The sequence below is a fragment of the Ostrea edulis genome, chromosome 4, assembly GCF_947568905.1.
Source record: "Ostrea edulis chromosome 4, xbOstEdul1.1, whole genome shotgun sequence".
NCBI lineage: Eukaryota > Metazoa > Mollusca > Bivalvia > Ostreida > Ostreidae > Ostrea > Ostrea edulis.
Window position 1 is genome coordinate 42,982,536 of NC_079167.1, and position 16,123 is coordinate 42,998,658.

The 16,123-nt window shown below is 35.1% G+C and overlaps 3 protein-coding genes across 4 annotated transcripts in view; 1 reads left to right on the forward strand and 2 right to left on the reverse strand.

Annotated features, from left to right (window-relative positions):
- Positions 1-1,431: 1,431 nt before the first annotated feature.
- On the reverse strand, positions 1,432-2,839 carry LOC125670817 (uncharacterized). Its single transcript, XM_048906204.2, has 2 exons — positions 2,539-2,839; positions 1,432-2,061 (listed from the first exon to the last, which is right to left on the reverse strand). The coding sequence occupies exons 1-2, from the start codon at positions 2,759-2,761 to the stop codon at positions 1,916-1,918; spliced, it is 369 nt and encodes a 122-aa protein (XP_048762161.1). The 5' UTR covers positions 2,762-2,839; the 3' UTR covers positions 1,432-1,915.
- A 3,841-nt stretch (positions 2,840-6,680) lies between these two features.
- On the reverse strand, positions 6,681-7,904 carry LOC125671201 (uncharacterized). Its single transcript, XM_048906727.2, has 2 exons — positions 7,343-7,904; positions 6,681-7,259 (listed from the first exon to the last, which is right to left on the reverse strand). The coding sequence occupies exons 1-2, from the start codon at positions 7,563-7,565 to the stop codon at positions 7,114-7,116; spliced, it is 369 nt and encodes a 122-aa protein (XP_048762684.1). The 5' UTR covers positions 7,566-7,904; the 3' UTR covers positions 6,681-7,113.
- Positions 7,905-12,624: 4,720 nt separating this feature from the next.
- The window catches only part of LOC125668464 (methylthioribose kinase-like), a 5,681-nt gene continuing 2,182 nt past the window's right edge, over positions 12,625-16,123 (forward strand). The window contains exons 1-5 of one of the 2 annotated variants that reach the window (XM_048902670.2): positions 12,625-12,902; positions 13,654-13,776; positions 14,568-14,697; positions 15,216-15,387; positions 15,895-16,123. The exon at positions 15,895-16,123 is cut by the window's right edge and continues 9 nt beyond it. In XM_048902670.2, coding sequence (XP_048758627.2) covers positions 12,816-12,902; positions 13,654-13,776; positions 14,568-14,697; positions 15,216-15,387; positions 15,895-16,123 — 741 coding nt within the window. In that variant the 5' untranslated portion in view covers positions 12,625-12,815. The remainder of the gene's footprint in view (positions 12,903-13,653; positions 13,777-14,567; positions 14,698-15,215; positions 15,388-15,894) is intronic. The other variant, XM_048902671.2, reaches the window with a different exon arrangement.

Genomic DNA, 16,123 nt, shown 5'->3' on the forward strand with positions numbered 1-16,123 from the left:
TATGACACTGAGATTGGATGTATGAGTGGAGAGGGATTCTGTCACATTCAAACAACAGCTGATGATTACAGCATTTCTTTTTGAATTTCTTTCTTACGAAAGCACTTAATTTTTTTTAACATGATGTGGAATGTTGTAATGTGCATTATTCGTCTATTCACCATGCTGAAGTGTATAAACCCAGTTTGTGTAAACATTAGGTGAAGTGAGAAAATGACATTACAGTGCCAGTATCGAGGAAATCTTGACCTGTGTGGTAGGGGATGATTATCTTAAAATAACCAGAAACTGACAAGATGGGGGCTGTGTGAAGTGATCCTCTAATCCGAGACGAGTTGGCAATTACAGGTAGATTATTAACATTGATCATGAATGTGGATCATATACACAATTGTACACTTTCGAATGCAATTTCAGGCTTTTGTTATTACATTATTTCCTACTTATTTTTGTTAAATTTGGGATCAATTTGTATTTTACGTGACCTTTTTGTTAATAGTTGTCAGATTATTACTTGCAATATTACAATAATTGTGTAGTTATTGTGTATAAATACTTTAGAAAACCATTTTGCTACAACAAAAAATTGAAATACCAACATTGCAAAAGATTTTGTTGCAATCAAAAATTGTTTTTGATGAAAGAGCAGAAATACTTGCATATTACTCTCAGTTATGTAATATTGACATGGCGCACGTATGAATAATGAACTATTCAAATTACCCTGTAAGAAAAGAAGGGATGAATCCCAAACTAGATTTCGCCATGAGATGGTTTTCTTCATGATTTAATTTAACCAACACACACATCTATAGGGTGCATCTCTCTGTCTCTTAACTTACTTTTCCAAAACCAAATTAAGGGCCAATTTCAACAAACTTTCCATAAAGCATCCTTGGGTAAATGGGGATTCAAATTTGTTCATTGAAGGGTAACACCTTTTTCAAAAGGGAGATAATTAAGGAATAATAAAATTATGGTGGCATCTTATAAAAATCTCCAGAACCACAGGGCTTGAAATTTACATGAAAACTTTCTGACATAATGCAGATTCAAGTTTGTTCAAATTATTGCCACCAGGGATTGGGTGGGACCACAATAGGAGATCAAAGTGTTTCTATTGGGATGTATACTAGAAGTAAAAATCTTTTTCTCCAGAACAACTAGGCCACACTTGGCATTGATATAAATCAATATGCAGACATTCCTAAGTAGTGTGAACTCAGGATTGTTCAAATTGTGGTCACTGTAAGTATGGTGGGGTCACAATAGGGAAATGACGTTTTACATGGAAATTAAAATCAAATGTTTCATGAAAGGGAAAGGGGGGGGGGGTATGTTGCAATAGATGAATTAAAATTTTGCTGATTATCGATTTGCTAACACCCCCCAACACACCACACACCCCCAAAAGCGACAACAGATAAAGTGTATATTAAAAAGTATATTTATTAGATCAGTTTAAATATGAATTTTAGAAAAGTTTAAAAGCGAAAGGACAACAGAGCTTTCAAACATCTCTAAGCGGATTTTTTTTTTTTTTTTCTTCAATTTAACTTTTTGGAAGGGGATTCCATTACCTTTCCAAGTTCCGAAAAACTTGCAGGGATTTCCTCTGGTAATTCAACAAAACGATCTGTGTCGTCACCAAATGAAAAGAAAACAAACATCAACAAATGTTGACCAGCAGTTCTATCATAAGATGTACCACTGAGACGGACATCCTGGATATTTCCAATAAAAGCTGTGTGTGTGTGTGGGGGGGGGGGGGGGGGGGGGTTAAAAATAAACCCGAAATCTGTTAACAGACAAACTAAATAGATAAGGAGCTAAGGTGTCCCCTTTCATTTCAAACAAAATGTTCAGATTTACAACTTTTTAAAAAAAATCCAAAATTAGTTTTAATGAGTCCATATCAGAATTCTTCGGCTCCAATATTGAGGTATTTTTCTAGACGCTCCATTTCTTTGTGAGCACCCTCAATCTTCCTCTTAGCAAGGGCTTCCTCCCTGTTCTGATGTGCCCTATCCTGTTTCAGGGTTTGTGTTTTCTCCTGAGTCTCTGAGAAATAGAACAACAAAGTGCTAATTTTGCAATAAAGTAAAGTAAATTTTATTTAAAGTCGGCATTATATACATTCAACAATTAAACACAAGCTCCGTAGAGCTTTTTAACAGACTATCACATACATCAAAGACAAAGACACATATGTATGTACACAGACATATCACAGATTAACAAAAGAATACAAAATAAAAGAAAACATTTCATGCAAGAATATACAGATACGAAAGCATAAGACTAAGAGGAAGAAATAAAATAATACAAGCAAGAGTAGATGTATATAAAAATCATCATTATAATTCAAGCCAATTAGCAATGCTTGTTGCTAATGTAAAAAGTGTAAGCTGTTTCGAATAGAAAGCTGGATAAATGGTATAAGAATTTTGAAATAATTTAAATATAATTAAAATCAATGATGGTAGCAATCGACGTAAATATCAAATGATACGCAACATTGAATTCTTATGCATCTACCTCTCCATTTCTCAAATTCCCCTTTCTTATCTTCGACTAGTTGGGGAGGTGGCATTTTTGGTGGATCCTCAGATACAAAAGAAAGACCAAAGGCCACTCCGCCTTTCTTTTCTACTATATCCTCCGTGACCATTTCACTGCGTACTTTTTCGTAGACCTCCATTTCCTCTTTCATGACTCCTATCTTATTGTTTCTAGCGAGACAACTCTGAAAGACGCCCATGATGTTTCCTGACTAGCTGTATCTAACCTCAACAAATGCTATTGTGACGACATGGTGACGAAATTTCATTATGACGTGAGGTCGGTGTATTGTTACGTCATTTAATAGATACTTTTCACGTTTTTGAAAAGTTTGTCCCTTTTGACAGCTTATATATCGTGTTTACTGCATCGTGTTCTGGAGATATCCCTGCCTCTTCTTCTTCTTTTTTTTTTAAATTATTTTTAATGATCAATTTGTATTTTCCGTGACTTTTTTGTTGAAGGTTTATCTCTTCGTCAGATCTTTTTTTTTTTTATTTAAACTATATTTTATTCACAAAGTGAATGGGATCGGGCAGCAGGCATAGCCTATTTAAGCCCTCTCCCTACATCAAGGTCAAGTGTGAAATGGAAATACAAGGCACACACATACACAAATAAACAACATATACACCAGAGAACACTCACATGAATGTGCATATATATAGAAATAGCAAGAGATAGACTAAGAAAAGTTTCGATATATGCACACATACATATGCACATATACACACATATAGAATGAGTAAACGAAAAGTAAACTAAAAAAATTGAAAAAAAACCCAAATAAAATAAAAATATTTATACAATTTGAAAGAGAAACAAAGAAAGGTAAGGATATATAACAAAAGAAAAAGGGGGGAAAGAGGGGGGGGGGACAGTACCGGTAAAAGGGGAAAAACAAAATATCAAAAATAGAAAATTGCATAATTGACAAAATATGAGATACTTAAAAGAACCTATTAGTTTCCAAGATATACTTTTGAACAATTTTAAAAAAAAATCATTGTATTTAAAACTAAAACATTTTCACCATATAATATTAAATTCAGTGTTATAGGAACACAAAGTTGCATTTCATTGATGGACGAGATTAGCTTAGTTCTATGGTCAGCAAACTCAGGACATTTGAAGAAGAAATGAAAAGAATCTTCAGTATGATGGCCACGCCTATCACAAGTAGCACTATCTCGTAAGAAGTGAGATTTAAGATCTGCATTTAAATTACTTGCATTGTTTCTAAGTTGACAGTGCACAATGTTACCTTTACATTTACCAATATCAAAAAGTTCATTGGGTTGTAAGCAATAGAATTTATTGAAGGCATTTTTAAATGATGCAAGTGAGGGAATATTGATGAAAGAGCAAAAATATTTGTATGTTACTCTCAGTTATGTAATATTGGCAAGACACACGTATGAATGAACTTTTTGAATTAAACTGTAAAAAATATCCTCGGATTCAAAAGAGGGGTGCATGAATTCAGAACTATCATGATTTTCCCATAAGGGTTTTTTGCTATTCTTAGTTATTTAACCTTTTACCTACAAGCACAACTATAGGGTGCATATTAGCTCACCTGAGCTTTTCTGACCAACTTTGGTCCATCGTCTATCTGTCTGTCTGAAAACTGTTAACATTTTCAACTTTTTCTCCAGAATCAAAGAGCCAATTTTAACAAACTTTGCCATGAAGCATGCTGGGGTAAAGAAATAGTAAAAATATGGTGGTCTCTTTTTAAAAAATCGACAACCATAGGACCAGAAAGGTTGAAATTTACATGGAAACTTCCGGACGTAGTGCAGATTCAAGTTTATTCAAATTATATGCAATAGCAAGGGGGTAGGGTGGGGTCACAATAGGGGAGTCCAAATTTTTCATTGGGGATATATTGTAAAATCTTATAAAAATCTTCTTCTCCAAAACAGCAGGGCTCTAATTAGTCATATTGATATGCAAGCATTCCCAGGTAGTGAGGATACAAGTTTGTTCAAATTGGGGTCCCCGGGCAGTAAGTTGGTCAACATCTTTAAAAACCTTCATCTCAATAAGAGAAAGCCCTGATTAGTTATATTTATATGCAAGCATCTTTAGAAGTTCAAATTTATGTTTGTTCAATTTAGAGGCTCTGAGGTTAGGGAGGGACCACACAAGGAGATCAAAGTTTTGTATTAGAATATAGGCCTACAGGAAATAAAGTTAAAGAGAAGCAGGACCACTCTACATCAAATCACTATTCAAATGTTCCCAAGTTGTGTTGATTCAAGATTTTGGCTCACCTGAGCTGAAAGCTCAAGTCAGCTTTTCTGATCACCTTTTGTCAGCAGAAATAGAAAATTATTGGAAACAAAATATTTCTTAACGGAAAAAAGTACCTCGGTATATCAAATTTAAACTTCCGAAAGTGTAGAAAAATTCATAAAGGGGAAAGACTATAAATTTCCAGTCCAAATTTGGTATTTTGACATTCAAAAGAATTTGCCAGTTGGCGTCCCATACCCACAGGTAAAACAGGTAGCGTTTGTTTACAAATAATAATAGACAAAAATGTTTTGAGAACACTCATTTAGAAGCAAGTTAAGTCTATAGCTATATATTAAATGAAATAGCAAGTTAAGTCTATAGCTATATATCAAATGAAATAGCAAGTTAAGTCTATAGCTATATGTTAAATGAAATAGCAAGTTAAGTCTATAGCTATATACCAAATGAAATAGCAAGTTAAGTCTATAGTTATATACCAAATGAAATAGCAAGTTAAGTCTGTAGCTATATATCAAATGAAATAGCAAGTTAAGTCTATAGCTATATATCAAATGAAATAGCAAGCTAAGTCTATAGCTATATATCAGATGAAATAGCAAGTTAAGTCTATAGCTATATATCAAATTAAATAGCAAGTTGAGTCTATAGCTATATATTAAATGAAATCCACCGAGAGACCATGCTTGCAAATTCTGTATTGTGTCAGTTTGTCTAAAACGGCAATCCTCGAATTATACTCGATATGATCTCCGAATGTTTTTTTACCCTATCCAAAAAAAACAAAAAAAAATCGTGGGAAGTCCCCGATTGGATGATATATATATGAATATAAATATTCATAAAGTCGAGGGCTTTCTTAATCTGTGGTTGTTTTTCTTTAATCTTTCTGTTGTGGTATATCACATTTCACATTCCACGCCCCCACCCCTACCCCCCTTCATATATCACGTCACAAGACAGCAACCAGACCACGTGGGAAAATATACAGGTATAGCTAGAACAATTTTATTCGAGACTATACATCATCAAGATAGTTAAATACATGCATGTTTCTCTATCTTTTACGCTTCCTCAAAAACGAACAACTAATTAAAGTATATGTAATTAAATCAGTTAGTGTTATTTAAACATGCAATCGAAGTTAAACTTCGCGAATTAGATTATTTTGTGAATGATTTTACATTTGAAATGTACATATTATGTACCGTTACAAGGCATATGATAGGAGTATAAGGGGTAATTGTGTGTTACAATTAACAAAAGTGTGTTTCAAAATTGGTAGATTTAATTAATGTGGTCAATGTGACTAAATTACCGACCGTATTTTCCCTGGTCCCATCCGCTAGATACTCTGTTCTCTATTCAAAGTTGTGGGGGTATGGAACATACTTTATATTCACCCACTTCAGAATTTGAAAATAATCCTGCTATCTTAATGTTGACTCCCTCGTCACAGAGAAACAGTTCACGGTAGACCAATACTACAGGGCAAACTTCGACCTAACATTCCAAGTGATCTGTTTAAGGCGGTACATACAATATACCATAGGGACTTGGATTCTAGATTTACTCATTTTCTCCTCAGTTATACATTGCTCACGTACCAAAATAAAATCAAATACTCCATGAGAGGAAATCGGGGGAGGGGGGGGGGGGGTCTGCTGCAACACCTCAAATATAATTTCGCTGAGAATCAATGTGCTGCATCCCCACCCCTCGCCCTGAAGCGACAACAGATAAAGTATATTATATTGAAAAGTATATTTATTAAATCAGTTTCTATAAATAAAATAATAATTAGATATACATTCAAAGTATATTGATTAAATCAGTTTATATCAATAAAATAATAATTAGATATACATTCAAAGTATATTGATTAAATCAGTTTATATCAATAAAATAATAATTAGATATACATTCAAAGTATATTTATTAAATCAGTTTATATCAATAAAATAATAATTAGATAAGGGAGAGGACAACATAGCTCTCAGACATCTCGTAATTGATGTATTATTCTTCTGGTCATGTATTATTGAATATTTTGCAGAGAATTTTTGACCAGCAGTTTTATCATAAGATGCACCACTGAGACGGACATCCTGGAAATTTCCGATAAAAAATATATGGGTACCGACGAGAAAAAAGAAATCTATTAATAGCCAAACATAAGATGGACTGCAAATAAAGAGCTGGGATGTCCCCTCTTTGATTTCAAACAAAATGTTCAGATTTACTAATTAAAAAATAAATCAATCCAAAATAAATTTTCAGGAGTCCATATCAGAATTCTTCAGCTCCAATATTGAGGTATTTTTCTAGTCGCTCCATTTCTTTGTGAGCGACTTCGATCTTCCTCTTAGTAAGGGCTTCCTCCCTGTTCTGATGTGCCCTATCCTGTTTCAGGGCTTGTGTTTTCTCCTGAGTCTCTGAGAAATAAAATAAAGTGCTAATTTTGCAGCAATAAATTTTATATCAAATGATATGCAACATTAAATTCTTATTCATCTACCTCTCCATTTCTCAAATTCCTCCTTCTTATCGTCAGTGATTCGGGGCGGTGGCATTTTTGGTGTATCCTCAGCAATGAAAGTAAGACCAAAGGCCACTCCGCCTTTCTTTTCTACTATATCCTCCGTGACCATTTCACTGCGTACTTTTTCGTAGACCTCCATTTCCTCTTTCATGACTCCTATCTTGTTGTTTCTAGCGAGACAACTCTGAAAGATGCCCATGATGTTTGCTGATTAGCATGTAGCTAACAACACAAATGATTGGCTATTGTGACGACACAATGACGATGGCTTATTCCATTGTTACGTCATCAGATGTGTTTAACGCCCGCAATCTCTACCCAGAGTTGTCGCTCCTTGCTCTCACTTACAAGTGTAAGTGAGTGTAAGGAACGATAACTCTGGGTAGAGATTGTAACGCCCGATGTAACATAAGGTAGCAATCGTAACTACTCGGCTATTTCCGTAACCGCAAATGACCGACTTCTTATACCGGTTATGGAAAATGCATCTTCATAAGCCCAGGGGGGAAGGCTCACTCTAGAGCAAGACTTCCCCCCAGAGCCAGCCTTCCCCTGCGGAAGTCTGGCTCTAGAGTGAGCCTTCCCCCGTGCGGAAGTCTGGCTCTAGAGTGAGCCTTCCCCACAGTCTGGCTCTAGAGTGAGCCTTCACCACGGAAGTCTGGCTCTACAGTGAGCCTTCCCCGGTAGTCTCGCTCTAGAGTGAGCCTCCCCCAGCAGACGTGCTATAGAATAAACCTTACCCCCAGGGGGAAGACTCACTCTAGAGCCATAACACCCTCTTGAAGTCTCGCTCTAGAGGGACACCCCCGCTTTCATCCCCTCCTATGCAAACTAAGAAATAAATTTTAGTTATCGGGCAGGGAATTACTTACCTATCTACCTCTCTACCTACCTACCTACCTACCTATACCTATCTACCTACCTACTTTTTACAAAAACAAAATGTTTCATTTTTGTATTTTCAACACATTTATACATTCAAATATTCAAACGGTAATCTACACTCGCTCATTCACACTTGCAATTAACTCTGTGCACCTTCTGTATCAACAATAACAGTGAATTATATATATGATATATACATGTATAATATATACATACACACACATAAATATATATACACACATAAACATACATATATACACATACACATTCAAAGATAAAGGTAATTATTTTATTTTTCATATACATGTAAATGTATTATGATTTTCAACAAACTACTTGTCCATTATATTATCATACAATGCCCATTTACCAAGCATTTTGGATTTGCTATGAAATACATTTGGACAATATTTTTCTAAATTTCTATACTATTTAAACAAATTAATTGCATCTGACAATTTGGATCTTGAGTCCCGTGATCTGGAGTAATAAATGTGCTTTTTGCTACCAAAAGAAGAAAATTTTCCAAACAACTTCCATCAATATTGCCTAGTAAAATACTTCTTTTTGTGATTTTATAACCTTTGACAAATGCATTGTACCATTTCACAAATCTCTCCAGAAGGCAGATACATACACCCAGTCATAAAAAATATGAGTGACTGTTTCTCTTTCACTTTTGCAAAATGAACACAAGTCATTATCTACAAGTTTAAGTTTGCGAAGGAAAGAGTTCGTAGCTACATGTATATAACAATTAAGAATACGGCGTTGAAAATAAATTAATTTTGTTTCTTTTGTGCATAAAGATGCATTCATATAATGAAATTCCCAACATTTTTCTGAAATAGTTTCACTGAGATAAGCTTCCCACTTCTCTCTTTTGAGTTGTGGGGCTATGAACTCCTTTTCCTTCAAAACTTGATATAAAAAATTAACATGAGAACTAGAGTTCATTTTCTGTACAATACACTGATTTGGACTCAACAATTCATGATGTACTTTGCATTGTTTTTAAAATCAGCAATTTGTCTTTTAATTTCAATCCCAAGGTGTAATAACTTGCATTCCCAAAGAAGAAAAAGATAAATGCTATATAAAAAATTGGCGACCAATATCATTATTAATGTTGATTACAAAATTGGTTTTAGTGCCATAGCAAATCGTTTAAATAAAGTACTAACAAGTATCATAAATGACTCTCAGAAGGGTTTTATAAAAGGACGGTTTATTGGTGAAAACACTCGTTTTTTGTATGATTTGATTGGCTATCTAAAAAAGGAAAATCAGCCAGGATTGTTATTATTATTAGATTTTGAAAAAGCGTTTGATTCATTGGAATGGGATTTTATTGTAAAGGCACTCAGGTCCTTCGATTTTGGGGAATCTATTGTAAAATGGTTTCTTACTCTATACACCTCTAGTACCAGTTGTATAATTAACAATGGAAACTTATATAAATTCTTCAGTCTTGAACGAGGCTGTAGACAAGGAGATCCATTGGCACCATATATCTTTATTATTACAGTAGAATTGTTAGCAAAAGCACTTAAAGAAACTCGAAATATTAAGGGTGTAACTGGCTGGAAAAGAAAATAAATTAGGCCAGTATGCGGACGACTCTTTTTTAATGTTAGATGGCAGTGAAAAATCACTTAGAGAATCTATGAGAGTTATTGATATGTTTAGAAAGATTTCTGGACTACGTTTAAATATTTCAAAATCACAAGCAATTTGGTTGGGGAGCAAATCAGGTTCGGCGGAAACTTTGTGTAATGATCTGAAAATAAAATGGGGAAATAGCAATTTTAAGCTCCTCGAAATAGTATTTACAAAACATCTGGAAGACATGACTTTATGTAATTATCAATCTAAAATCAATGCCATTAAAAATGGCTAGGTTTGTGGACTAAACGGGATTTAACTCCAATAGGTAAAATAACAGTTATCAAAACTTTAGCACTCCCAGAGCTCATACACTTATTTTCAGCATTGCCTGACCCACCTAAACAAGTACTGGAAGAGTTGAATAAAATATTTTTTAAATTTATTTGGGGATACAAGGTAAAAAAGTTGAAAAGAAATACAATTGTGGGTAAGTATGATGAACGGGGACTAAATATGGTACATTTGGCATCCTCTATATCTTATATCAAGCTGAAATGGGTCAAAAGGTACCTTGCTGATAATGAGGGTATATGGCAACATATGTTGCATAGTATTGCAAATCTTAGAAATGTGGATTTCATTTTTCACCTATCCAAAGAAAAACTTAATGAATTTGTAAATCATATTGGCAATGTGTTTTGGAAAGATGTGTTTAAAGCTCTATCAAGAGTTGAAGAAAGCTCTCTTTCTGTTACAGATTATTTGAATTTAGATATAAGAAACTTTGTTGATGTTAAATAATGGAATTTTAATACAAATTGGGTTGACAGAGGCATAAAGACCTTGAATGACTTAGTTTTGCAGAATGAAACATTCAAATACTTTACTGATGTAAAAGATGTGGTTGGTACAAAGAACTTTTTGAGCTATTATTGTCTTATTTCAAAATTAGTACCCTACCTACCACTTACCTTCCTCTCTACCTGAAGTTGTACACGTTTAAAAGCATAACCGATATTTGTACGCAGATGAGAAGAAATTAACATAAATTCGAAATTTCCTCATTTCATTTTTCAAACTTCTAAAAATTGTGTGGGTCAAAGTTCAAGGTCTATGGGTCAAACAAAATGGCTTATCAATTCCAATGTGTTTTATTCACCGTTTTCTTCTCTTGAGTTTGATGAATAGCTTAAGCAAAATCATTTAATGCCCTGCTGAAAAAGGTCCTGGTATCTAAACAATCTCTATAAAGTGATAGTAATTTACCAGGAATAAATGGAGGGGGAAGTCCTGCTATGGGGGAAGTCTGACTCTACAACTAGTGATAGAGTAGGTCTTCCCACGGGGAAGTCTGGCTCTAGAGTGAGATTTCCCCGGGGGTTCTCCTGCTCTAGAGTGAGCCTCCCCCAGGGGGAAGGCTCACTCTAGAGCCAGGCTTCCGGGGGAAGGCTCACTCTAGAGCCAGGCTTCCGGGGGGAAGTCTCATTATGGGGGAAGGCTCACTCTACAACACCGGCAGAATTTGGAAATTCATTGTTGTGGTATAATATTCAAAACGTCAAAATCCCCTAAAATTGTCTTATGATTGCTTCATTTTGGACTTCATCTCTCATTATTTTTTCAGGGGGAGGACTCCACATCCCTTGCCTAATGTTTTGCGGATAATGTATTATACAAAATACATGTAGGCCTGTATGTTGAAAAAAAGTCAACAAGGCGTTAGAGACGAAGGTTGTGACATTGATCTTTGACCTGGTGAGCAATAGGGAATATTGATATTTACTAATGTGGCTTAATGTCAACTGAAGTTCCTTTGTTTGTCATTTGTATGAAGAGTCTCGTTAGATCAGGTTGTTTTAGTGCTGTCTGTCCATGTGTGAATATACACATTTCACAAACTCTGCGACTGTTGAAATTGTTGGAAAATATATGTTTTCTGATAAATACTTTCTACTCTTTATTTGACTAAGTGTAATTATGCTTACCTATATTATACGATGGTTTATTTCATTAGTTTAGAATTTGTCTTGCAATCGGGTTTTCCCTTTACCATCGTCCAAATATGGAAATCATTACCAAATATGGAGACAAGTCAAGGTCAGGTTATTTTCAGCTGCTTCCACTGTTTTTACCTTCGATATCTTTGCCATTGAAACGAGTCATTTACTCATGAATGTGAAGGAGGGGAAATGGGTTTGTCAGTTTACCGTACATAAAAAAAAAAAAAAAAGATTTCCCCCAGTTTTATTACCGAAGTCATCAACATTCAGCTTTCGTTTGTGTAATTAGATACTTATCTATTTTATTTGGTTTGTTTTGCTCATTTTCATTATTTCATTTTATTATTTATCAAGATACATGTTATAGATTGTAAGGACTATCGCGATGAAAAAGGGGAAGGGGTAATTTGAAAAAGAAAACACCAAACCGTACAACAATTTATAACTCATGAATTTATGCTATGTATGGCCATGCACATAGCAAACAAATTAAGGGGGGGTGAGATATATATCACCACGCGACATTCTTGTTGAGAGAGAGAGAGAGAGAGAGAGAGAGAGAGAGAGAGAGATATTTTCATGGAATGTAACATCACTATATGACATGTACGATAAGTAAGTTTTTATCTAAAGTCGGCACTGCGTACAATACAGAACAAATTACATAATACTCTTGTAAAAAGTTTTAAAAGTTTGGCGGTGATGGTGGGACATCTGGGTCCCAGCCCTTCCGCTGCACACCCCTTTCTCCGTATACAATATTTTATTGTTTAGTGAATTATATACGCTGAAGATGAGAGCGGAGGTCCGTAAGTCAGGTGACGTCATATTGGTCACAGTAGTAGTACCTCGACACAAAAGATATACTACAGGTAGACCGTACTTGACCTAATTGTGTGACACAATACAAAAGTTACCCTAGCTGGCACGGATTGACATATTTGCTCAGGTAAACAATGACGTCTAAGGCTGGGGATAAAGATGAAGATTACGTGAAGTTTAGAGTGCTGTTGGACAAATATTCAAAGCTGGAACAGCTGAAGGTGGGCTAGTTACATTTATTTTGACAATAGTATGGAACACTATTTGTGCTATTTTTCTTTAAATTCTTGAGCGCTCAAACGCCGAAAATATCCCATTGATTATACTAGCATTTCTAAATATAATGTTTATATACCTTCATCAATTACTGTAATATTACTATAAACAACCCTGTTCATTATATATATTCAAAACACAAAACAACTAGAACTATCATGGAACGCCATAACTGTCTTTTGTGGTGTCGTTCAGTTATATAATGTAGCGTGCTGTGGTTTCATTATTATGAGCTGTGGTTTTATAATACTAATGGGGCTAACTATCATTCATACTCTTTATATTTGAGAATGTTACTTATACTCTTGAGTCTTGATATTAATGAAATTATAATCAATAGTTAACAATAATTTACAATTGATGAATGTCTTTGTGTTGATATGAAATGACTATAAATGATAAAACATCTCATGATTCCCGGTATAAATGATAAAATATCCCATGATTCTCGGTATAAATGATAAAATATCCCATGATTCCCAGTATAAATGATAAAATATCCCATGATTCCCAGTATAAATGATAAAACATCCCATGATTCCCGGTATGAATGATAAAACATCCCATGATTCCCGGTATGAATGATAAAACATCCCATGATTCCCGGTATAAATGGTAAAACATCCCATGATTCCCGGTATAAATGGTAAAACATCCCATGACTCCCGGTACTTTTACTCGTTGATCTGCTTGCAGTCTTTCAGTGGAACAGATAAATTGGAATTGACCTCAGTTGGAGATGGAAATCTGAATGACATAGTTAGAGCTAAAATATCTAGCCAAAGCATCATACTCAAACAAGCACCTCCCTATATCAAGGTATGTGTCATACAGCCACCTCCCTATATAAAGGTATGTGTCATACAAACAGCCACCTCCCTATGTAAAGGTATGTGTCATATAGCCACCTCCCTATATAAAGGTATGTGTTATACAGCCACCTCCCCATATAAAGGTATGTGTCATACAGCCACCTCCCCATATAAAGGTATGTGTCATACAGCCACCTCCCCATATAAAGGTATGTGTCATACAAACAACCACCTCCCTATGTAAAGGTATGTGTCATACAGCCACCTCCCCATATAAAGGTATGTGTCATACAGCCACCTCCCCATATAAAGGTATGTGTCATACAAACAGCCACCTCCCTATGTAAAGGTATGTGTCATATAGCCACCTCCCTATATAAAGGTATGTGTTATACAGCCACCTCCCCATATAAAGGTATGGGGTAAAGGTAAAGGTATGTGTCATACAAACAGCCACCTCCCTATGTAAAGGTATGTGTCATACAATCAGGGACCTCCCAATGTAAAGATGTGTGTCATACAGCCACCTCCCTATATAAAGGTATGTGTCATACAAACAGCCACCTCCCTATGTAAAGGTATGTGTCCTACAATTGGACACCTCCCTAATATGTAAAGGTAAGTGTCATACAATCAGGCTATTCTCATTTAAACTAATTCTGATTTCAGGTTGATGGTTTTCAATTCTAATCCCGATATTTTCTGCTATATTTTCTCATTAAGACTAACTCTGATTTCAGTTTTGATTGGTTTTCCATTCTAACCCTGACATTTTCTGTTATATAACTCGGATTTCAGTGTTTAGGCCCGGATTACCCGCTGGGAGCATCTCGAGGAGAGACAGAATATGAAGCTCTGTGCGTGTTCTCACAGCTCACACCAAACAGTGTTCCGCACCCCATCTTCTATGACGAGGAATCTAGAACAAGCATGAAATAGCAGACATTATTTTGTGAAAAGTTTTATCTAATTTTTATACAAAACTTGTGTTTAGATGAACTTTGCATTTTTCCATCGATAAATTTCAGTGCATCAGAATTTCGTAGAAAAAATGTGGTACATATATATAGACGTGACACCGCATAATCAATATAGTTAATCAACATACTGTATTTACAGGGAAATATTTGCCCCCTTTTAATATTGCCCCTGTTTTAATATTGCCCCTTTTGCCCTCATCATAAGTGGGTGAATTTTAGACTGAGTGAAATCATTTTCTCTCTAATATCTCTCTTTTAACACAACTGTGGCTGGGTGAGTTTAAAACGGGGTGAAACCTGCATCTGCAAATGTAGAAAGGCAAAAATATATATCCCTGTACACAGTGTATAGCAGCTCCATCTGTTAAAGTCTTTGAAAGATCTTAAATGAGATAATTATTTTATGTTCCATTGAGATTATGGATTATCATTTGTGATTAAGATTTACAGGTTTACTCTGTTTCAGTGTGTATGGAGGACCTGACTACGTACAAAGATTTCCGTAAGCAGCTTATACGAGCTGAATGCTGCACAGAGGCAATAGAAAAGATAGCAGGGGACATCGGTCAACTTCACAATCAGACACATGTGGCCAAAATTGGAGAGGAGAAGTTTACTGAGTATAAGAAAAGATTCCCGTGAGTTTTAGACCTACCTACTTCTAGGTGATACCAACTGTTTGATTTATCGATCTCGTCTAATTTCCCTTATAATAATTCTGTACTTGCATGTATTCTTCTAAGTCATGTACTCAATTAACTTAAACAAATACCAAATATATAATGATAGGTGATCGCACACTTTTAATGTTCTGAAAAAAATAGCTGAATCAAGCTATTCAAGATCAATTCAGTTGACATTTTCCGGATAAAGTATTCAGGGTAAAGAAAATTTCTGATGTAAAAATGTAAATTTCATATCATGCACTATCTGTATAGTTTTATACTTGTAATTATATCCAGTGTCAAAAGTGACAACAAATGGCAATAATATTGGAGAGGGTTTTAGAACTGCCCAACCAAAGTGTACACCACTCAAGATCTGTTACTACATCATTAAGTATATCATTTTATCCATAAATGTTTTGAAGTTTTCTAGAACTAATCAAATATGTGAGCACCATTCACAGCTTTTTCTTTTTTCAGAAATACTGAACTAGTGTCCCTAACAGAGCAATACATATTCACAAAGCCTTTCGACAAATCTGACGAGACTAACAGACTGTCGGAAGACATCAGTGCTAGTCTCCCGCAGCTTTACGACAACCCCGATGTGTTGCAGGCGGCACATGATATGAAACACATTTTCTTGAATAAGAAAGAATGTCTTCTACACGGGGATTTACACACGGGTTCAATCATGGTGGATGGTGGT